This window comes from Paralichthys olivaceus, chromosome 8 (genome assembly GCF_024713975.1).
Source record: "Paralichthys olivaceus isolate ysfri-2021 chromosome 8, ASM2471397v2, whole genome shotgun sequence".
Classification (NCBI taxonomy): Eukaryota; Metazoa; Chordata; class Actinopteri; order Pleuronectiformes; family Paralichthyidae; genus Paralichthys; species Paralichthys olivaceus.
The window spans coordinates 17,780,816-17,806,088 of record NC_091100.1 but is presented as its reverse complement, the minus strand read 5'-3'; the positions used below and the strand labels follow the sequence as shown (position 1 = coordinate 17,806,088).

At 42.6% G+C, this 25,273-nt stretch overlaps 1 protein-coding gene across 3 annotated transcripts in view; it reads left to right on the top strand.

Annotated features, from left to right (window-relative positions):
* Window positions 1–2,568: 2,568 nt before the first annotated feature.
* mxi1 (max interactor 1, dimerization protein) overlaps window positions 2,569–25,273 on the top strand; it is a 32,719-nt gene continuing 10,014 nt past the window's right edge. For 2 of the 3 annotated variants that reach the window (XM_069530184.1, XM_020083657.2), the window contains exons 1-3: window positions 4,623–5,183; window positions 5,413–5,515; window positions 9,791–9,820. In XM_069530184.1, the coding sequence (XP_069386285.1) occupies window positions 5,111–5,183; window positions 5,413–5,515; window positions 9,791–9,820 (206 nt within the window). In that variant the 5' untranslated portion in view covers window positions 4,623–5,110. Of the gene's footprint in view, window positions 2,938–4,622; window positions 5,184–5,412; window positions 5,516–9,790; window positions 9,821–25,273 lie in introns of those variants that run through there. The other variant, XM_020083656.2, reaches the window with a different exon arrangement.

Sequence of the window (25,273 nt, the reverse complement as noted above, 5' to 3'; positions counted from 1 at the left end):
TGTTGCACTCCATTTCATTGTGCATACATTAGCATTTGTTTTGCCATTTAGCTGCTTTCCCCTCTTTTAACCCACAGATGAGATGATGGTGGTTGTGGTTTGGCCCGAGGCTTGGAAAAATGAACTCAAATTGCTGAACATGTTTGACCTCTGTCCATGTTTCTCCTCTGGCTGTGTGGCTTCATGACAAAGCTCACCTCGTTGCTTTGACTCTGGTTTTGCCTTTTAATTAAAAGAGCGCGAGGCTGCCTTCAATTGGAATGATAGCATGAAGAGGAATGATTTGACCTGTCTGTGTGGGGGAGGCTAGAAACAATGTGTCTGTAGGACATCCATACCCCTGAGCTATATAGTCCCTCTTAAATCTTTACCTTCATACTGTGACCACAGATCCCCACTGGGACACATGACTCCCTCCTGCTTTTCAGCATTCCACTATTCTCTCTCCTTGCTGCACGGGACCTGACAGGTCCAACTGTGACTTGTGACCTTTTGGGCTCGTGACGCCCTGTGAACTTTCATGAAGATGAAAATATTATGATGAGGGTTTAACAGCTCCTTGTGCTACTTCTTTTCATTCCTGTTGTCCTGAAGCCAATCACTGCAGGAGACTAAAAACAGCCCTGAAAACCGAACCCAATGATCTGAAAATGGGGGAAGCCGCCCTGAAACCCTAAAGAGGATGTGGCTGTGGCACCTTTCAAACTGCACTCAGGGACACTCTCAAATGTGTTTCCTTCCTCTACAGCTACCCCTGACTGAGGGCGGAGAGGTGGAGCAGGGGCGGGAGGGACCTTCAGAGATTCCCCTGTGCGTTGGACTTGAAAGTTTCTGTCTCTGTGAACTTTACATCAAACAGTCGTAAGCTACTGTTGGGTCTTTGAAGTGGCAGAGGAGGGGGGTTCAGAGCCGAACACAGGCCTCTGCCTTGACATGTTCCGGCTCAAAATGGACTGTCGTGATTTAAAAACAGCTCTGCAAAAGGTCTGCTGAGACTGGCACAAGATCAAGGCTGACGACTTATCTCTCAGTTACCGCTCCTGACACATACAGGAGGGTCTATAGACACACTTCAGTGTTATACTGCACAGTATAATACAACAGACACAGCTATCACAACTACTGCTGCTGCTACTTCAGCGATGTACTGTGCCTAAAGCTACTGCTGCTTTCATACCACTGCTACCGCAAACAAAAACTAGAACATGAGTGATGCCTTTTAATAAAAAATTGTTTTACTCAACCAGTTTTTTTTAATTTCCATTAATAATGTGTGTATATTCATATTTTAATATCAATTCATGTTTTTATATCTAACATATTTTTTAGTGGTGTTGTTACATATTAACATTAATTGTTACATAGTTATTGCCTATACGACAGTATTTGCCTCTTAATTTGCTTTATCTTCCCCTCTAATTTTCTACTTAATGTTTGTTTTGCACCAAACACCAAAGCAAATTCCTTGTATTTTGAAAACACAAGTTTATGCTGTTAATATAATTGTGGCTTCATCTCTAAACGTAATGTTAGTTTTGATTGTGTAACATGGATCTAATGTTAGATCCATGTCACACAATCTGGTGTTCTATTATGTTCACTCATCCCTCTGACATCATAGCCCTTTACTGCTGTCATTTCATTTTACTTTCATTATCTCTTACTGTGTTACCTCACTTTCATTTAAATTCTTACGTACCATAGTATATCTATATATGCATATATATGCTAACATATCACAATCCATAACATAGGACATACAGTATGCAACAAGATGAGTTTTAAGTAACATAATTATTCACTCAACACTCATTATTATATTGAAATACAGCATTTGACCAACATTTCACATAGATTCATGTAACTTTTGATCAACTTTAAGAATGACTTGTGTAGATTCTTACTTCAGTTGGCTATTGAAAGTCAACAGCTCTAATACTGGTATCAAGTGCAGTCAAGTCAAGTCAAATGTATTATCCCAGTCACAGTCAGACTAAATTACAAACAGACGATTATAAATACAACATGAAAAACAAATACCAGACGGATGACAGGGAAGAAACAGTACACCATATTACTACAGAAGGAGATAAAGTCCAGTCTGAAAGACAAAGTTCATTTGTGGCATCATTTGCGCAAAATCAGGATAGTCCATTATTTACCATTAAGACTAAGAGTTCGATTTTTTGGGGGGCTTATTGATAGGAATTCATATGACATGTATATGATGCTGCTGTAACTGCTTGTAACATCTTTATTAGTGCTGCTGTGCTATTGCAACTTTTGCTGCCAGTATATTACTTCCTGCACTAATGTGATGCATTTCCCCCACTAATATTGAGAAGGAAATAGAAATTATGTGTGAAATTGTGTAATCATAAAGAAATGACGACACATACTGTTGAATATTTAGTCATTGGTGTTTTATTCTGTGTACAGAAATAGCAGTGCTTCAGGCGGGCACAGGGACCATGCGGACTGCTCAGAAACAGAGAGGGGGAGGCGGGCTCTGGTTTTCCCATGCACCATCATCCACTGACATTGGCCACCGCTCCACATTAAACACCCCTGCATTCATAAAACAGAAAAAAAAGGAAAAGACTAGCCATCTGACACGAGCAGCGTGCACGCACCGGGTAGCTCCCTCACACTCCCCTCAGCACGTCCCCACAGCAGAAGACGCACAAACTCAGAGGAGGAGAAAAATGGCCAAAAGTGAGAGGCAGGGGAGAAGTTTGCAGAGCGAGGAGTTCTTCTTTGACTCCGACGCGTCTCTGCTGGATCAGCCGGATTTCGACATGTCCAGTTGCCCCTTCAATGACGTCCTCAGCAACTCCAAAGACTCTCACATGGAGCAGATCAACACTTTTCTGAAAAACGTGCAAGTTTTGCTGGAGGCCGCTCGATTTCTCGAGAGCGCCGAGAGGAAGGACGGAAGTGAGTTTGATTTGTGCTGCCTTTGATCCTGTCCTTTTTCCCTCAACTAAAATTTCAGGAAAACAAGACTTTCATTGTGAAGAGCCTCAGACAACAAAGGGCTGAGTTCATTCAACTAAAGCACCACTGTCTGCTGTGAGCACTGCCTCTGCCGTGGCACCTGACTCATATGGGTCGTTTTTACCCTGTGCACTATAAAACTAGAGGCTTTCTGTATTTCATGGACTATTTTTGAATCTGCATTGTGCGCAAGTGGGGATCTGTGCATCGCTTTGCGTCTGCACAACTCTCAACTCTATATCATTAATTTTTTGCCATCAGCATATAAAGCAATACGACATTATGATTATATGTATGTGTGTTTGTGTGTATTGGCCACCACAGTGTTATGATAAATCTGACCACATTGCAGCGCCCTCCAACTCAGATAGGGATGATGTCATTCTGCCCCTGCAGACTGGATGGAAAAAACAGAAAACTTTAAAACGCTTCGCACATAGCAGATTGCTGAATCGGACGTTTATAGGACACATGGATGTCCGGATATTTCATTTGTTCGTCATTAATTCATAGGACACTTGTAAGGAACGTAAAGCTCCGTGTTGCTTGCAAGATGGCATGATCTCTCAAATTGTAGATCCTGACCTACATCTGCTTACATGGGGGATGAAATCAAAGAAATTCGACATTAAAAACGATTGATCAATGATGCCCCCGTTTCCTTTTCAACGTGCAATGCTTTATGTCAACACTGGAGACGGGGCTGTTTTTATTCCATCGCTCCCATGAATACACGCATCTGTCCGTGCAGGGCTGTTTTCGTGCAAAGACAGGGGCTTATGTGCTAATGCAGCGCTGCAGAGATCCCCTGAGTAATGTCATGTATTCTAATATAACGTGGGAGTTGAGCAGGGGGCAGATCGCAGCACAGCTCCTCTCATCTCGATTGTTTGCTTCCTGCTATTTGTGGGTGTGTCCGACTGGCTTCCACATGGCGCAAAGCTGCCCGGTGGTTGGTCAGTGGCGAGCTCAGCCCTCGACGCTCGTCAAAGCCGCCGGCCAATCAGGGGCCCGCTCGTTGGCGACGTCACGTGTTGCTGGGCCTGGCTTCAGCCGGGGAGTACACCCCCAATGCCCCGGTGGATCATGGGACTTGTAGGGGGACAGAGGAGAGCGGCATGAACCCATGACACATATATGGAGTAAACGTATAAAAAGTGAACGATTGGTTGGCTAAATTAGTTAAGATTGGCCTTTTTTATAGGCGTATATGACGTAAACTGTATCATATATTATAGTATACTATAATATATAGTATAATACTACAGTATAACTGGTCTGTGGTCATAATAATACTGAATATTTCAGTGGTATCTTGAATTTCAAAGTTATTTTTTCCATGTGTCTCTACGTTAGCCCCAATTGAAACTGACATGAATTATCACCCCTTCATTTATAATTAACCTGTTGCCCTTCGAACTTGCCCCATTCCTTGTGATTACCCCTCAGCCCTGCCCTGGCATGGTTGTATTTAAACTGTGCTGCATTGCGGACGATGTTTTAGTTGATCAATCGCTCTAAAGTCAGGATTTATCCCGGAAATAGCGAGTTTTGTGCACGTTTGACAGTATGCAGAGAAAGACTGTGTTTCCCAGAGTGCACCGCGGTGAGGCCGGCCTCCCCCCGCCTGCTCTGAGCCTCTCAGCTGTGCAGCAGGTAAACAAACAGGAGAGAGGAGGAAGCGAGCAGCGGCGGCTCTTTGCTGGCTCCGTGCTCCTTCGGGGAAGTTTTATATTGTTTATATCCGCTTTTTTAAAGGACAGTTAATACCGCGTTTCATAGAGACTTTTAATACTTTCATACACTCGTTTTTTGACATTTTCATACAACTAACCCTGGCAAGGATTGGCTTTAGCTTGCTAGCTTGGAAACACTGGATTTTTTTCTTCCCCCCCTCTCTCTCCTGCTTTCGACAACCGCTGCTGATGAGCCAGCGAAGACACCAGACAACAATAATTATACGACTTGTATTATCATCTTTTTTTTTAAGTAAAATTCAGTTTAGTTGTAACTAATGCACCGTCTTCCCTGCATTTAAAAAAAAGTCGTCGTGCCGTTTGCAGAGCTAACGTTAAACCCTGAAGGGAGCAGCTAACATCAGCCTCAGGGGAGAATGACGGCTGTTCAGCTGATAAATATCCAACGGTTACTGGAAGCGGCGGAATTTCTAGAGAGGAAAGAAAGAGGTAATTATACAGTCAGACGTGTTTAAATAGCCATTAAACACCTCTGTCCACTGCCTGCTGGGGAACACGGGGTTTTAAAAAAGGGAAGTATTGTCAGCAGATTTTGTTCGTGACCTGAACATGATCACAACACGAGTTTTCTGTTTAGCCCGAAGGATCGGTGCACACGATCGAGTGAAACAAATGTCCCAACATGCCGTCTGCTAATCACACGTCTTTCTATCCACAGAGTGTGAACATGGATATGCCTCCACGTTTCCGTCAAACGACGACTCGAATTACCAGAGGCAACGGAAATTCCGGAATAAGAAGTTTAGCAGTAACCACAATAGGTAAGAAAGTGCTTTGCTGTTAAGTGTCATCCCTTGGAAATGTATTTTAGATGTGTTGACATGATGTGATGGATGGTATGTTGCAGGCAGCATGAGATCACGCACCCGCTGCTATCGTCTTTATGGCAGCAGGGTTTGGTAGACAACATAGGTGCCACCCCTCTTGATTAAAAAAAAAAAAAAAAGAAAGTTTGCAAAAGAAAGAAAACAAGATGTTTTGGAAACGTGTCGGGGCTTGTCTGATTGTTGTGTGCACATCTGATCGGTGGGGCAGCAGCAGCTCTTCCAGCTTCTCATCAGCTGATTGTCAAACGGACTGCAGTGGTTGAGGTTAGGGACCGTGGTTAAAGTGGCGGCTCCAAAGAGAAAAAAAAGGTCTAATCTAACGTCGTGTCATCTGCTTAGTCCTGGTTTAATAAACCCACAGCCTATTATCTTATTTTCAAATGAGGGTTGTTAAAGCTTTTTGTGGCACTCAAGCATATTTTCTTCGCATGCCACGTGTATTTTACACTGGGGGAGAGGGAGGTAGTTGTGTCTTATGCCCTAAAGGGGAAAAGCTGCTATTTATGGCTGGTGTTGTTTACAGACATCCAAAGGTGACTACGTGGAGCCTTTTCAGGACTCATGATTTTTAGGGTAATCACTCATTTGCTGTTTCACCTCCATATACAACTCTGTTTTAGGAATAAAGCACTCATGCACTTTTTTGCATGCATCGGTTTAAATCTGATGATTCGTTTTTTTAGAACATATGTTTAATAATCTATTCTTCTGTGTTCCTTCATGTCACTGGTTATCACATCATGAGCTGCCACATAGATTAAGGCCATCATTAAGCACAGTGCTTTCACTGATGACACAAACTTGCATTTAGTAGTCAGAGAGGCAGGCAGGGATCTCTCAAGTTAAGACCAAGGGGCATTGTGTTTTCTATTGGTGTTAGGCTGCTTACATTAATCTGCTCATTGACAGCCATACATCAAATGCAAGCCCCACTCTCTCTCTCTTTCGTTTTCTGAGCCTTTTAATATTAATGCAAGAGCGGGCCACAAACAGGAACTGCGTATTACTCATCATGGGCGCAGAACGCTGCCTAGTTCTGCATAGCAACAGTCATAATCAGATATACTGTAGGTCTGAGGCCATATTCATTATGTCTCCTAAGGTTTTGTCCTAATAGGACAACTCAACAGAAAGCATGGTCTAATTGTGTTTTACAATGCTGTACTTTTTCATGTAAAATGAAATTGTCGGAAAGCAATAAGATATTCCTCCTATGGTGAACAACTTTAGAATAGAGATGAGCACTCTTGAAGGATTTTAAAATGAGACCATGCAGGAATAATGTTTGGTGTTGGTATTATTGCTCTCCACAGAGACACGTTCACAGCTCTCTTAGTGAGGTAACACCATTTAGCACCTAACACCATTTATCAGCCTCATATCGTGATGCAGTTCATTTCATTCCCACTGGAGCTGCTCACTTCCCAAACCAACAAAACAGCATTATATGGATATCCCAAGTGCCTTCAAGGTCTCTAGTGCTCTACTTTTATTCAATGGTTCTATTCATGGTTTGCCAGTATAGGTGAGAAATCATGCTAATTAGTCACCCACCACACTGTCAGATTACAGAGTCTGCAGAAATTAATGCATTGCTCCTCAGCCCAAGAGGTCTGAACAACATGTCTACCTCTTTATCATCCTCTCGGTGTACGTTCAAAAGGACAAAAACTTGAAGATTTCATTACTGACAAATGATGGTGTTCAAATGAGAGCATGGCACTTTATTTGCACCTCATGGGTCATATTACTGTTCATGATCATTCCTCACCTACAGTCAGCCCCTCAGTTCATGTTAATCAGACCTTGTAGGGATTATAATACATTCATTATAATAATTATATTAACTTGACATTTTATTTAAACATATTTTCGATTGCTTTCTGGCACTAGTTGCTCCTGCTTTAGATACCGTCTCCTTCCCTGTAGCGTATTGAGGCTTAAAGTGATGAGCTTATCTGACTCTGTCCCTTCCTGCCTACTGTTTATAGCAGAGTTGCTTTATCTCATTGACCCACTCTGTGTGTATGTTTATGCACGCGCACAAACATACACACCTACATAAAGGAAATGCTGCAGATGTGTGTGGCGTTGAGCCTTTATATAATCTGTAATGCATTGTTGTTGAGGTCCAGACAAGCAGATATTTCATTCAGGACGCAGGGAGAGGGGTTTGTGATGATAACAGCCAATAGTAAAGCGAGCTGAGTTAGATTGATCTCTCAGAATAAGAGGCCGTACCGAGATTTAATGTGTGGTGTTTGAATGGGGAGGGCTTGGACCAGGGCTAAACCGAAGCCTGTTTCATTTTCAGATTAAGAGACGGCATAGGTGACATTGGCATGTCACTAAAACTGACTTCCACATCTAAAGTTATCTCTATTGAAAACAGAATACAATATCTGAATTTTAACATGTCTCCTCACTTATCTCCTCTTTTTAACCCACCACCGTTTCTATCTCTGAAGAGACTCTGTCTTTTGATTTCCTGCTGTCATTTGTTAAGATGAAACCGTCATTTTGAAAACAAATCATTGGTACACTACTTGATGTGGCCTCGACCAATCATCCACTCAGTACTTCTTTGATTCTTCAAGAGTGATAATGAGCCAGAAAGCTAACATTATTACACACCACACTGAATTACTAAATGGTGAAATGCTCCAAGTTTGGAAAAAATTACAAATTGGCATTTGGGTTACCATGCAACACAAAAATGAGTGCACAATATCAGCTGATGACGCAAATTGTGCACTGAAATACTCATCTTCTGTTAGCAAAACTATCTCCATGACTCACAATCAGCTACAGAAATTAGTGGATGGACTGCGTTTAGAAAGTAATTATATGTCTATATAGCTGTTAGGACTCATCATTGTACCAGCGAAGGATGAATCCCATAGCTTTTAGGCCACGTAAAATAAATTTTTTTGAGCATAGTAACTGCACTTAAAAGATGGAGCTGGTTTAGATGGATCAGTTTTGTGATTTCTTTTTTTATTTGTGTGGCTGATGTGATGCAGGGTGCACTCATGCATTATCATTACAAGGTTGTAGAATATGTAAGTCAAAAACTGTCAAGAACACGCATGTGAGCACTTAGGCTCTTACAGGTTTTCAGGAAATGGCCTGTGTGAGCCCTTTGTTTTGCTATGACCAGGTGAGCTGCTTCACCTGGTCATAGAACTGGTCACATTGAATCAAATGTGCTCCCACATTTGACTAAATATGCAGTCTTGCATACCAAACAACATGAACAGTAATGTATTCTAATGCGGACATATGGTGTTTTTATTGGTGTGAATTATTAAACACCAAAAAATAATTTCCTACTAGGCAGGGCTGATTTTGACACACTCAACCAAAGCTTTGAACACTCTCTTGTCCCTCTTTACCACCTTCTTCTCCCATTCTTATCTCCTGTTTTCTCCATATTTCCTGCTTCCATATTAACAAGATGACAGCTGAGCTGACGTGCAAAGTGTGTTTCAGTGTTGCGAACCCACAATATCGAGAAATTCTGTGTACATGACTCAAAAGACGCCCCCCCGTCTCACACATACACCCCCTGAAGCAAGGCGGAGTGCAGTGTGTGTGGATGGGAACTCGGCCATTTAAATTATCAGGAGGAGGGCTTGTCTCCCTTCAGTATGTTGCCACACAAAGACTCACTTAGGGACCAGCTGATTCACTTTACATTATCAACAGAGTGCTGAACCCTGGTTGCTGCATGCAGAGGAAATGTGTGTGTGTGAAAACTTCTGTGAGCATAAGTGGCTGCAATGTCTCTCTCTCTCTCACACACACACACACACACACACACACACACACACACACACACACACACACACACACACACAGAGTTGTGCTGTGCATTATTGAAGAAGAGGCTGTATAATGCCACAGTGCATGCCCAACTGTCACATTCTGTTAGTGTGAAGGCTCTGGTGCTCTGGGTTTAGAGTTCATCTCACTGGGGATTAATTAATCATTTCATAAATCAATTTGGACAAGTTAATTTAGTATGCCTCTCTCTCTGTGTCTCTTTGTCTACCTGGTGCAGTTTTATTAAATAATTACACCATATTTATCCAGAGTATAGTGCCTTTTCATGAGGAGCAGGTACTATAGATCTGCACTTTTTGCTTGTTAATTATGAAGTCTACATTTGCTCTTTATGTGATACCCTCTGTTTTTCTGTCTCTGCAGGTCCACACATAATGAACTGGAGAAGAATAGGTGAGTTGGCATTACATTTTCAAAACACTTGGCCTTTAGATCATAGAGCAGAGACTTTGGGCACATCCACGCCCTACCCTGACATGTGAATAAATCCATCATGTCCTACTTTCGTTTTGCCCAACAAGATTCTTAAAATAAGTACTTCCTGCTCTTCAGGTCCTGAAAAACAATAGTAAGAGGTGACTTACCTGTGTCCAGTTAAGGACATTCATTCCATTTACCTTACTGTTTACCTCTTTCGTGCACACACTCTTTTGTACCTTTTAAAACTTATGCAACTGTGTGGTTGCTTAGGGCTCTGAGTTATATGGGTGCATACAGGCAGAGCTGGAATTGATGTCAAAAGTTAAATGCTTGTTTTGATACAAATATGTTTTTCATTGGTATGTAGAAGTGGAAACAAAGTCAGCCCTGTATCTGGGCAAAATGTCCTTTCAGTGTCTTTCAAGCCTGAACATAGTTCTATCCTGAGTTAAATATCTGCATTCAAGATAGTATCTGCAGTGGAAGAAATGTGGGGTATTCAGGGGGACCTTGGGTTATGATGGTTTTCCACATCCTTTTCTGAAGAGAGCAAATTCTGGTTTCTTAGAAGCCCTTATCAGATTGAGGCCACCACCCACATAGGTTAGACGCTGGTGTTTATGTTCCATGACTTTGCAGGCCTCGAGAGTCAAGCGGTAAAGGGTTTTCTTCAACACCATAAATAAGAGAGGCTAGACTTGCAGGATTTATGGTAAATAGAAAAAAAAAAGCTTTGCCTTCCATTTCATTATCTCCGAGGGTGTGGGTACAATGAAAGGATGTGGGAGGATGGATCCATTGAGTGTAATTACATATCACCTCGGCCTGTTTTTCTCACTATTCTCCCTGGCAGCCTCTCCTAAATGAATGGGAACATTGGAAGGAGAGGCGTCCAGTGAGTTAAATATAGACAAGAGTTGATGTGTCATCTCGGTGCTTGTGTGCGATGCCCCACAAGGCCAGCCGGTCGACTGACTGGCCTCGGCAGATTTCGGCACAGGTTGCGATTTTTTTCCCAGTGTTCCACCCACACAAATACATTTTCAAAAAAAGCTGCCAGAACAGTTGTTTGTTCCTACGACACAGTGTGACGGCTGACTCTCCCTCACATTTCTGCAGGCATCCTCTCTAGTTTGTTTCCGTGGCCATTTATGGCCTAGAATCATCTCTGCCAATCAGAGCAGAGTAGTGTAAAGCCTGAAGATGACAGAACAGAATGAATCACTGTTTTCTCCGTTCTTGATGGTGGAATAGCACTGAATGGTTGTTGCTGGATTGTGATTAACCATTAAAAAGATAATTTAATGAAGCAGTGGAATGAAACTCCATGCATCATAAAACTTATATAGCCAAATTTGAAGGAAGAGACTTACTAGGTGATTTACCGATGCGTTTCTGCAGATAACATTTGTATTTTTTTCATCTCGTGTACTACATCCTTTGCAACTTGTTTATTCTGCCTCCTCCTGTTCCTGGCTCAACCTAACTGATCTGTGCAGACTCAAACGGGGCTGCAGCAGAACAGAGTGGGCCAGGAACAGACTGTCCTGTAAAACACTACACTCTACCTCATCCAGATACTTGCAGCCTGCTTTTCCCCCTGCTCCAGTCTTCATTTTCAGATCGACACAGCCAGCGTGATGTTGTTGCTTGGTAGTTGAACAGTACTAAACTAATTTGAATTTCCATTAGCAAGAGAAGAGGGCAGAAATTGAAATGGTAATCCATCTTTTTAGAAGTACACTTAAAGTCAGAATCGTTAATAATCCCCCCTTTTTGCCAGCAGTTAATCCAATTCCCTTTAAGCACATGCCCCACTGTAAGCTATATGTATCAGGCATAGTTGTTCACCCAAGTATGTCAGGCTTATACTATGATTCCACAACAGCAGCAGAAACGGCATTCGTTCCATCCCAGCAGACTTTCGAGTCTTGTAAATTGGAAGCCCCTCCTTTATGGTTCAGTCTGACTGAGGCCGTTTTTTTACAACACTTATCAACCTCTGTAAATCTACTGCCGGCGAGACGATTTGCCTTGCATGGCTACCACAGGTCTTGATAACCTCTGTGACAAGCAGACTCATTGTGACAGCAGAGACCACAGGATGGGGATAAAAGGTGCCGAAAGAGGGGGGGGGGTTATTGTAGAAGCTCACACTGTGCAATGGGACCAGATAATGTGGAGGCTCTGCCTCTTTGATCATTTACCTCCTAACAGCCCTATTTCAATTCCACATGTCACCACTTAATTACACTGCCTTAGTAGCAGTAACAGGAAAAAGCTGCATGTTGCTGTGTCGCCACTTTGATCTCACAGCCTTTGGCCCATCAGTCCCTTTTCTTTTGCACATGTTGATAACAGATTCGTAGCTCAGGATAGTCATTGGTTGATCCTTGTTTTTTTATGTGGAGGATTTGTTTTACAGTACAGACACAGATGGCTCAGATTCATGGCTGTTGTTTTCCCTTTTGGTTGATGACTCTGTTTATGGATAATCAATACAACAAGCTTTTACTTGTTACAACAAATCCACAGGAACAGTCACTTATCATGTACCTTCCTCCTCCACTGTAACCTATTCATTTTAATATTGTTTATTAGGCCAGGGTTTAATACCCACGGCAAATCATTTTTCCCTCAGTGCCCACTACCCAGACAGTGGCGGCAATATTAGCTTTTCTGCTTGAGTCTTTATGAGGGGAGGTGGGCAAACAGTGTTAGTTAAACACCTTTCAGCATGCGTTGTGGAATATTAAAAAGGCTCTGTCTTGTCCATTAGAGTCGGGAGCCTGTTGTCCATGGTTGGCTGGTGAAGATATGATCAACACTGGATTGTTGTGGGGGTTCTTGAATGACTGTTTATATTTTTTGTCCATGTGTGTTTGTGAAAGGTCTCTAGCTGCAAAGTAGATGCGTACATCAGCAGTATGGACTGTATCTAACTATATGTAACTGTTACAGCTACAAGGCCAAATGTCAGAAAGTTGTTTTAAGAACATGCACTCCACACCAGTCACCAAAACTCACTGGTGAAAAGGGCTTGGAACTGAACTGTAACATGTTTATGGTACTGTCTGAATAATATTATCGAGTGTCAAAAAATGCCTTGTCACTTGGCATCACAGTTCAATATCTAATGAGTAAATCTGATCAGCGTGTCAGCAAACCAATAAGCAAGCATCACCCTTTTACCAAGATCTAATGAAGCTGCTGATTGGCTATCTAATAAGAACATGCCGTAGAGGCAGAGACAGGGCTCACATATGTGTTTTAAGAAGCTTGACTATGTTGTGTATCACATAGTAGCTATAAAAATGTCAAAGAGATAAAATGTGTGGCTCCATTTTATCAGACTTGCTGCCGATAGTGTGTGATTCAATCAATGCAAAAAAGAAATGCTAAAATCAGCAGCACAAGGAATTTGAATAAACACTGAACCATTATCAAAGTCAAGGTTGTCAAGTCAAAGTCAGTATTGAAAATCTTAAAATGAAACCCAGCTCTCCCACTGAATATTTTACTTGATGTCACAGATTCTGTTGGAACTCATGTTTTTCTATTCTTTCTAACCAGTGGTCTATAAACTCAATACTGCTGTTCCAGCCTTGGGGTTGGATGCGCAGTCAAACATGAATAAGTCTGGGCTACATTTTCCCTGACTGTGCTTAGGCTCCTTGAAGAAAGCCAAACTGCTTCACCGGGCTCTCTGTTGTCTGCCGAGTGAGTGCAGCCTCTACTCAGGCTCTGCTGCAGGGTCTATAACTGGGACCATTTGTTCTGATCAACGTGACGACTTGTAAGCTTTTCTTGGCTCAGAAAAGCAGCTTAAGGGACTTGATCTTTGGTCTGGTGAGTGGAGCTAGAGCACGCACACGTGCTGGGGCATGCCCCGTCCCCCCACCCCCCAGCGCCCCCCCCCCCCCACACTCCTCAGGCCACCCGGTGCTAGTCCTTAATAGCCCTGCTTGGCATTGGCTTAGCTAACAACAGTGTCAGAGGACGAGGACATAATTGACAGGCTGATAGGATGAGCAGAGGGATAGGTCAAACACACCTGACTAAGGGATGTCTTGGGCAGCACGCAAGCCTGATCCACAATCTCACTGTGTCAGTGTGTGTACACAGTAAGCATTTCCGCCCTGTAATTAACACAGTGCAACATGAGTATCAGGGTCAGATGTCTGCTGCAACCACCACAAACATTCAGAAGGTGACAAATTGTGGCTAGAAGTTGTCCTTATTTATTCTGTATACTTTGGCTGTTTAACTACTGGTGCTAAAACAGGAAGCCAAGACATTGACAGTAGGTTCATAAGACAAGTTATTTAACATCAAGAAATTTGAAAATCCATAGACCTTATGGGAAATGGTGTCGATCAAATATTTCAGTTTTTCTAATTTACTGAAGAAATGAGCCACAGCATTGTAAAATTAGCTTGTTTTTCATGAAATAGCTTGTTGTATGGAGTAGCTTGGTGACACATTTAATTTATTGTTCTTCAAAATCAACTTATCTGTCGTCCTTTGCTGTGATTTCAGTGTCAAATGCTATAATGTGACATTAATAGCAGAGTTTTGAAAAGCGTCTAGTGAGAACTCTGTTGATAGGACAACAGGCATGGTATGATTCTGTGGACATATCTTGGCATTCCCACTGTCTTGCTGTCAGACGGTTGAAGACTGTGTAGAATCAGAGGTCACCATTGTTTTGCTTCACATCCTCAGAATCCCTTCCAACACAGACAGGTGTAAAGAAGGCCCCACACAGGGAGACTGGATGTCGGCACTTGAAGGCTCGCCCATCACTCACTTCTCATCCCACTCTTATGACCCTTGACTCATCTTATCTTGGCGCCTTCTTGTTGTGCCCTTATCCTGCAAAAGTGCACCGAGACAGCATTCTGTGGAAGGACAGTGTAACAAAACGAATTAGGGCCGGACAAGCATACGGGCTGGGTCAGCAGGTTTTAGCCAGGGCTGCATGACTCACGGCCTGTTTTAATCCTGACTGACTGAAATAGGAAAGTTTTCACTGAAATCAATTTGTTTGTAGGTGTTCAAATTAATCATCCTGAAGCAGGGACTGTGTGTTCAGGCTGTACGGCAATCTACTGCAAAGTGTTCAGTTCCTCCCACGCAACGGGCTGTTCAACCTGTGCCATTAACGACATTGTGTCGGGCTTGTTGATAAGCCCACTTTGGCGCTGTTGGATGAGGCTGCGGTTACATACTGTTCCAGGAAGAAATGCTCCTGTTTTCCTTCCTCCTTCCTGGAGCAGCTTGTCATGTTAGCAGCTGAGCTTACTTAATCTGCACCCTAAGGAGAGAGAGAGAGAGGGAGAGATGAAGATAGAAAGAGGGGGAAAAATAGGATGCTTGTTGAAGATACAAGACAGACTCAATTAGGCTAAATCTGACTGTGGCTTCTATTTTTAGCTGTACAGCTGGGGAAAAGGGGGGAAACACCACTGCATTCTGACCAATCACAGTGGTTGATGTTTCCACCAATGACAGCAGAGGGATGAAGAAGCAGTAAGAGAAGTCCCCACCCTCACTCCTGCAACTGCTAACTCACATTCTTACTCATCATCAGAAGCATACGGCTATTGTCACGATTCACCATTTCAGTGTTAAGAACTGACATTTAACGCCAGCGGAACAACCCCCATGCCAACTGGGCTAAGTCACTTAATGAGATACGTGACGTTTAACCTGGTGTGTGTGTGTGTGTGTGTGTGTGTGTGTGTGTGTGTGTGTGTGTGTGTGTGTGTGTGTGTGTGTGTGTGTGTGTGTGTGTGTGCATCATATGTTTGAACACATGAATGTGTATCTGTGCATCAAATGTTGATGTAGAACATGTTGGTTAGACGCCTACCCCCCCTCTATTGGATAAAGTCAAACACATCAATCGCTGTAAGGAGGATGTGTTTTGTCAGGGCAATCCTCTCCCACGCACACACACATATGTCCGTGTGCATACACCCCCCCCACCCTTTCCTGCCCCCAGAGCAAACATCTGGCTGGATCTCTCTGGCTTTACACCAGGCCCATTTTAGGAGAAAACGCATGTTGGTGTCGTAGTCCAAAGCTTCTTCCCTCACCCTTAAAGTCACACAGGAATAAAGTACAAAGTGAGGATAGAGGGGCATCCTGGTGACGTAGTAGTATCCCCAGTTTGAGTCAGTTGTTGCATGTCACCCACAGGGCCGTGCTCACTGCTTTTCTGTCATTGATGGAACACTGAGGGAAAAATTTGAGGGCCATTGGTCATTTAGACGGATAAAGATACTGAGGACAATTTACCCTGATGGCATGCAACACTATTAGCAACCCCATATAGACCACCTGTAGTAGTTTCCCCTGTCCTGAGGAGGCACTAATGGTACCAGTCTCCAGGGTTCAGCCTTGGGGACAAAGTTAAAACAGAGAGAAGTCATCCGTCCAAGATACAAAACCTAATGACAATCACCTCGGTAGTAAACCCCCATTACACTCAAGCTAACATCGGGTTAAAGTCCTCACAGACCTGGAGTAAGGTTTGACTTCAGACAGGGCTACAGGTTCAGTTCATTCGTGTTTGCCTATTTAGGCACAATGGCCACTGCATTGTAGTGCCCTCCGCTGTGGTCAGTGTCATCTTTTCTCTCCATGGCCTCATAAACAAACCTGTAAGTTGGTTCTATACATTAAATGTTGTTATCGTTGTGCATCAAATGCTTTTAAATAGTTTATAAGACATTTTCATGTAAGGATAAAAATTATGATGTATCCTGGTAGATTTTCATCAAAATAAAAGATTGTGATAGCTGTTGCTTGATCAATATCTGTCAATTGCCAAACACAAGTGTATTGATCACATCACTTGCTAAACTTGACATGAGTCTCATAAACTGCATCTAAACTAGCTATCCATCATCCCATCATCTCTTCCCCTCTGTCCCACTAACTCCATACCCACCCCCTTCCCCATGCTGGCTCTCTTTCTACTGTCATCTCTTTCTTTAACTCCGTCTATTTGTATCTCTCCTTCCTTCTTTTCTCTCTCCCTCTCTCTCTCTCCTCCAACCTGTGTCAGTGGAGCAGATTAAAAGGCAATGTGCATGTGTGAACTAATCCATGTGTTAGTGATGGATTTGAGCCCCACAGTCTCTTGGCCCTGTCATACAGTGAGTGCAACCCCCTCCACCTCTCCCTCTCTACTCCAGTGAACTTTGCACATGTGCTTTTGTGTGTGGGCACATGTTTGTGTCTTTGTCGGTGCCTGAAGAGGGCCAATCACTACTATTCTTTCATCCCCCTTTCCCTCAGACTCATCCATCTTTTCCTTCATCTCGTGTCTCCTCTGTTTCCTCTCCATATCCAATCCGTCCTTCATCCCCCTCTTCCTGCACTGTTGCTATGCATCGTGACGGAAGCTGTTTGTGTGGCTGCAGCTTCAGCAGGGTTTTGCGTGACTATAGTATTGGCCTGTCTAATCAACTGAGTTTCACTTTATTTACCTTACACCTTTCTTAGCCTTGGGATGGGTTTCACAGGGGTATATTAGGTTTCTGCCGACATTGATTTTTCATCCCCGATTTGCATTTTATTGCCCCCAGTTTCCAGTTTGGCTTCAGCCCTGAATCCATGAGTTTTTATACTGATCTTAAATAACAGTCAGAAAAATGCTCTCTTCCTTCCACACTGAATCTCTTATGGGATTGAGGTCACAACTGCCTAAATACTCCAAAATATAAAAGTCCTGTTCCAATCATCCATCCACATACGTGATTGTATTTTCGTACCCCTCTTTGTATTTATTTTTTGTTCCCAGCCATCTAACCAGAATACAGCATGTAGTTCCAATGAATCCCAACATTTGCCAGTAATTGCTTAATCACTTTGAGCAAAAATCAGTACCTGTGTGTGGGAAAGAGAGGAGCATTTCCCTCATTCCTCAGCACTGTTTGTCAAGTTCAGTCTGTCAGTCTAGTAAAACCCTCAGTGCAGGATTGAAGAGGTCAGGACGTGGGACACAGGCATAGGGCGAGCAAGATTATTATCTTTTCCAGAAGAGCAGTGTAAGTGTAGCTGCTGGTAATTACAATTATGTTTCTATCAGGACACAAAAAGTTGTTTTCTTTTTTCTTTTATAAGAGAACTCAGAAGAGATTATCATCACCTTTTCTACAACTTATCACCACTTACTTGCTGCTACTGTCAAAACCAACACGAACAGAATGTTATTGGTGCAGTTCACTCAGTCTTCGTCATCCTCGGCTCTATAAGGAGAGCATGGCTCTTAATCTTTGAGGGTTAGGGGTTAAATTCTACTGGTGCCAATCATGCGTACAATCCATGCACTCGTGACATTGTGGACGAATATGCTCAACACGAAGTATGCGAGTCTTTCATGTTTTTTACTAGTATTTCACATTGTTTGGATATACGTGTCACATTGGGGTAGGGCGTTGAAATTAAGAGAGTAGATTTTAGTCGTCTCCATCTCTAAATCCAGTGAAACCGGACAGATTGGCTCTGGTTTTGTGCCCGTGGCTAGTTTCTGGGCAGATTACACAGGCAGCACACTCCCCCTTCCTCCCCCACTCTCTACATCTCTTACCCTCTCTATGTTGCTCCGACTCACTCTGTATCTATCCCATCTGTCTGTGCTTTATAAAAGAGAGGAGGGAATCATCCGTCTGTCAGATGAAAAAAAGAAGGCCTACAGTTGCTGTAAGGCTGAGATTGCTCTAATCTTGTGTGCGCGTGTGCACAAAATGTGACGGACTAACTTGCACGTCATCCGCAGACGAAAACACAACTTTCGGGTGTTGCCTCAATGCACAGCTCTTGTATTTGTTTTTGGTTGCCCTGGTAATGGGGATGTCATGCCCTTAAAGTTCCATAGGTTTTAGGAGTCAGTGGTGCGGTGCTATGCAATGTCCAGGTATTAATGACTCTTAAATGCAAGTTCCATGTCATGTGTCATCCACAGGCTGAACCATCTGTCAGATCATAAATCGCCAACGTAAATCTTCCACGTGGAAGGAATAATGAAACCTAGAATAATGATTTTTGATGTCCAAATCCAGACCAGTTCCACACATAAGCTTTTCTCCATCTGCATGCATGTGTCATTTCCTGAACCTTCCATTTATAGCTCGGATAATAAAGCTGTAGTTTGGCCAAAGCACATAAAGCGGGCTCCGGGTTTTGCAGACGGGCTGTTAGACTCTCTTTGATGACTGGTCCAGCAGTCAACCTAGTGAGTGGTGGTTTCCCCTATAAAAAACAACCTATTCAGTCAGGTGCCACTGTCTTTGTGTGTAATCATGTGACCTTGGCTGTAACCCGGCAGCAGTCATGTGAGAGAGGGAGGGGTGAGAGAGAGAGAAAGAATGACCACCACCCCCCACCAAGAGAATCCTACAAGGGGCATCTTAAACAGAAAAAACAGACCTGCTCTTTGTCTTAACCCAGCGAACCACTAAACAGAGGTAGTGAGCAAACACAAGAGGGCTGTTGTGTTTCCTGTGGTTGTGATGTAATTCATAGAGCACTGTTGTTTTTATTTTCTCTCTGTTTACGTGAAAATTAAGCCAAGTGCAGCCACTTCATTTTATTTCATTTTCATGTGTTGCTAGAAATGCTCAAAGAGGATTTTTTATGCATCCTGTGCTCAGTAGTGGTTCCTACAGCCACAGGAAAGCATCATGGGGGAATGAACGTATAGGCTGCCATGTGGCCCGAGACATGCCCCTCCCCATGTATATTACATGTCACCATCTGCAGAGTGTGGATCAGTTTACCACATGTTAACATGTTTCATGATAGGCTATGTACGATGTTGGAGAGGAAGCCTTCCATGTGATTCGACCGTGCGACTGGTGTGGAACATTTAAGCAGCTGGCGTTTCATTTCACGTTGTCTATTTTTACCAATGTAATAATGGTAATAATTATGGTATGTTTGGGAAAATAATACTCAAAGCACAGACAGAGAACATATCTGTGCTCACATCTTCTGCTTTTGATTTAATTGCCCTCCTCCACATAGCGGGTTAATTTGCCGTTGGGTTGACGTAGCGCTCAATGGAGATGACTTGGTCTCCTCGAAATGAGGCATTGCATTATAAAATACTGTAATTAATCTGATAATCTTTGACATCACTGTTAATAGTGATTTGCAGCTGCCTTGAATGAGCCTTGACACAGGAGCCAGAGTAAAGTAGAAGTGGAACAATCGAACTTGCTCATAAATCAAGTGTCTCCTCCCTGTGTAATGATGTCTTAATTTCCTTTTACATGTCAGTTTAAAAGATTCACCACAGAGACGATCATTGGTGATGTGTAATTAGTGTAATAACTGGGTGAAGGGTTAGATTTCCTCTCCTACCACACACATTAGAAGTAGGTCAGATTGGGAGTGTGTGTGCGAGCATGTGTGTATGTGTTAAATGGGTTTGAGAGAGTGGGGGATTGCCAAAGCGAAGTGTATCAACTGGTTATCTGGGCTGGAAATCTGACCCTCCCCTTTAAGAGCATGCACCTTCAGTAATTATGTCAGACATCTTGGACGGCATGAGAAGTTATCCATTATTTACGTTTCCACAAGTTCTGAATCTAGGGCAGCAATATTTTTTCTCCCCCCTCCATCTCTCAAGCTTGGAGTAATGGTGTTGGTTCTAGAGGACTTTGAATGAAAAATAAGTTGAACCTGAACTTCAGCTGCATCTGCTTCCTGAAAAGAAGAAGAAAAAAAATACTGTTCTGTCCGTGTCCCTCTTCAGACCCAGGGGTTCTTTTATTGCCATTTATTTTGCTTATTCATGTAAGAACATTACATGAATAAGCATTTCCTTTGTTTCTGCTCACCACCGTCTCTGTTCGGTATTTACTACCCACAGGAAATGTCAGGATCAGATTTGCACAAATTTATCTTTGTTAATCTGACACAACATAATTAAATTAGGCTTTAAGCTTGTGTATACGGTCATTAACTCAAAAGTCAGTAAATTAGCAGAATGCACCTGAAAGAAATAATGTGCATTTACCCGTAAGAATTACAGACATAGAAAACAGGCAGTCAATGATGTCTGTACTTACATGCAGCTAAATACATCTTACTGGTAATGAATTTAAAATATAGGCAACAGCTTGTTTTTTAACAATTAGAACAAAAAAATAAAGTCTCATCCCTTGTCTTAATATCAAGAGAGTGCTTCCTCACAAATAAATGAGTCACTGTTGAAGCTTGTTTGAACAATCAGGAACAACAGAGTTTTCCCGAAAGATCCAAAGTCTTTCCTAACTGAAAACTGGAACAATGCTCGTGCAGTTGAAATACAGATGAATTTTGTTGAGTTGAATGAGTTTTACCCAATTTACTTAAGCTTAATTTCATACTCTCAGGTCTATATCAGTATAGAAAATTAAATAGATAAATAAGAATTAATTAACAAAACCACAGGGATTACATTTGTTCCTGTGTTTTGAAAACAAGATGTGTTACTTGTCATCCCAATTAAGGCCCTTATGATCACATGAGTCAGTTAATTGACACAAATTGATACAGTTCCTTAACGGTGGGAACATGTAGCCACAAACATGTGACTTGCACTTGTCCGTCTTGGAAATTTGAGCAAGACTCTGAATGCATATGTTACCTGATGCTTTTTCAGTTATAGCTGCACCACACGTGTTGCTGTGTAATGTGAGACCAGTAGTCTCTAAGTGCTACTTAAACATCATCTATACATGTGGGAAATGTGCTTACCAACATGTTGGTTTGGGCTTACAGTTCTGCAGCACTGATGCTCCACATTGTCATCATTACATAAATTCTTCCTGCTAATGTGACCCACATTTCTTACTTTCTTCAGTTCATTTATGACTTGGTCTGCCATTCTTAAAAGATTCCCAGTGTGTGTTTGTGTCTGTACGTGTGACTTTCTTTTGTTCACAGTATACTCACACTTCTGTCTCTAATCACCTCTCCAGAACCACTGTACAGAACACTACAGCAGTGAGTGCTTTTGTCAATTTAATGATATTGAAGTGACAGCATGTTGGTATTTTGTTCATGTCTAGTTAGCAAACATTTGAAAGGGGATATTTGTCAGTTCTTTTAATCAGAATATGCGTACATGTATATTATTGCAGTGCCTTCGCCCTTCAGTGTGTCCAAAGGCAAATGCACTCCACTTGTGCACGTGCATGGCTCTTACAAGGGCGAAGGAGGATATTGCAGAGCTGTGCATACGAGAGGTGTGTGATGTGTAGGTTGTGTGAGAGTTGTGGTGGGCAGCCTCTCCATACCAACAGGGAGCGCTTCAAAGTGCCTTTAAAAAAAGACTCAGCTTCAGACGCTTTAGAGGTATTGTGATGCATTTTCACAGCAAGTGAGACATACAGTGAGACGGATAATTCTGATATTTTTTTTAATATAAATACTGAACGAGGGACCGGTTATTTTGTGTTGCAGTGTTACTCAAAGCTTTGTGTTTAAATTCACTTTGCATCGACGCAAGGAAGACTGGAAAAGTTGTTTGGGAGAAAAATGGCTGTGTGTGTGTGTAGGTGTGGTTCACAGGGGAGCCGAGATGACAGTGGAGGGCAGGTGATGAGGGAAGGTGTGGTGCAGTGACCCGGGGCCCAACTGGCTGCTTGCTCACAAAGCCAAAAGGCAGAGCCTGCCTGCCTGAGTACCCATCTGGGGCCCATCAGGAGCACAAGGCACAGGAACACACACATGAAAGAGACACACACACACACACACACACACACACACACACACACACACTGGTAGAGTGGAAGTGCCCCATTGTCTCAAGAGGAAAGGGAAGGCTGGCTGTGTCAGTGGTGAGCCTGCAAGTCCTGCCATTCAGGTTGTAGGAGCGAATATGTGTGTGTTGGAGGATTTTTACACGCCTCAATTCTCACTATTTTTGTTAGTTATGTAATATGGACGTAATGAACATGTTGGATCATTTCCTATCAATAAGTAGGCACCAAAAAGTGTCTCCTATTTATTCCTCACCTATAGAGGCCAACAAAGGGCGGTTATCACAAGGAGCACAGGGAGAGGAAGTTGAATTGAAGCATTTTATTGGTCTAAATCACAAGAGCATTTGTTTCCATCTAATATATTTTTACAATGTTTAAGGTCTTTTCTAAACCCAGCCACCATCTATTGAGACTTCATTGTACTGCATGACTGTGCATGTTCTTTCTTTGAGTTTCAGGTGACTCCCACAAACTGGCAGGGGATTATCAGCAGCATTAGATGTGGTTTCCTCTTAATAACCAGTTGCATTATAAATCAATCTGTGTTAAGGCTCAAGTCCACCGGAGCTCACTGCCTCACGGCCATGCCTTGTTGTCTTTTTGTTAGTGAGGGATTTAATGTCCCTGCTGTGCGTGACAGTTAGGAGCACAGGTCTTGGCAGCAACGTGTTATGTAATGTGCCACAGATGGAGAGTCCCTCATTTAGGCATCCTGCAGCTCGTCATTAATCACTGAAAATATAAAACTGAAATCTCGATTCCATCCTTTGTCACTTTGGTGATGATTCTTACATTAATTTAGCTCCGTTAGAAAGGCTAGTACTTGTTGTAAAGGGTCTCTTAGCTGATCATGGATATATTTTGAACTTATCATACGTAAAACAATCAGTGAACCTCTGCACTTTCCCTCAAAAAGCCAGATGCATTTGCACCTATGGTGATATATATTATAAAGATGGAATTTCCAGGTTGTGAGAAAGAACATCTCTCTGCAGAGGATGTAAGTGTGATTTAATACCTGCATGTGTATAATATGTGCAAGGCCATGATTGCAGAATTATAATTATCAGAATTCATTAGGGTCTTTACTGTAACATGCATAGTATATGTTTGTAGGAGCATATACCTTTCTTAGTAATGCATCCTTAAAAAAGTGTATAACCAAGTTTTTGTCATTGATGCATCATACACTTTCCACTGACTTAAGACGTCAATGCACCATTTTAAAACCAACACTCTCATTGCCATATACAGTATGCTAAGGATTTTTTCTCTTTCACAAACACGCCCCTGCTATTAAAGTAGTTTAACCCCTGGTGAAAGCGACACGATGTCAGCCACACTAACGGCACTCTACTTCCTCTGCCTGTCATCTGGTGATGTTGCATCCTTTACCTACGTTTACTTTACCAGTTCTTAGCTTAAGTAGCTGAGGACATTAAGTTATTGGGCTGTGCAGTAAATCCATTGCTGTTTACGTAACCTGCTCCAGTTTTTTTCCAAGAATTTGGGGGAGAAAAGTAAGCCGTAACCGGTTGTTGTGTTACGTGGCTACACAAGGGCAGAGAGACTGTGGCTACAGCACTCAGGTATTTATGGTCATAAGCCGCCACTCATATTGTAAGCTGCAAATGGCTTAAGCTCCTTAGCTGTGGGTCTACATGATAAACAGACCTTTTCAGGGTTTAGGTACCTGTCTTGGTAGCTTCACTGGTAGCTCTTAGATTCTGACCTCACTTGCTGCTCAGCGAGATAGCAGAGCTGGTGGTGCAGACCACCATGATAAATGTGTCTCTGTCTTTATCTTAAGTTGCCTCCGGCTCCAGGATATTAATCTGCAGATTCTTCCCTTATTTGAAATACTTTTCTGCTGAAAATGGAAGTTACAGTGAAACAGCCATGAATTACACAATATCACATAAAGTACACACTGTTCCTCCGCCACTCCCTCTGATGCTTTTTGGGCTCCTTTGCCCTCTGTAGTTATCAGAGTGTTCCACAGTAAAGTATGTTATGCACCCAGAGATTAGGACGAATGCCATGCAGGCGTCTCATATGTCTGTCTATTGATAAGAGGCACAGCAAGGGGGTTTGAAGGCTGTCAACCAATAGCTTTATTTAAGAAGGCAACACACAGTACACGATGTATCTGTGAAAAGAACAGAAAAGTTCTGCAAGAGTTGAAAGCATGGGAGACATCTTGTTCTCTTCCAACCCCTTCTCATCACCATCATAGTCGCCATCAGCATCACATGGGTGTAGAGTGGTATATGTGGTTTCACACTGACTTGGCAAAAAAGTGTTGATTCAGCAGCCCGACAAGTTGTGCCTCTCACCACACTCACTAATCAAGGTCTTAGCACTAAGAACCATAATGGAATATTTTGGTCACAGGCAACATTAGAGATGTGGTGATACTAGTCTGCGGTAGGCGCACCGCTGCTTCCTCCATACGTCCGTCATGTCAGTGTGCCGGGGAGAAGGGAGGCTGGAAGAAGGACAGGAGTGTTTGTAAGTGGAGGTTATCTGAGGTTGTCTGCTGAGATGGTTGTTTTAATCTGGATGGCTGTGGGGGAGAAGATTGTGGTCTCCGGTGTCTGGAGTTTGTTAACTTGACGCCTGATGAGCCAGACAGAGAGACATGCAGGCCTACACAGGA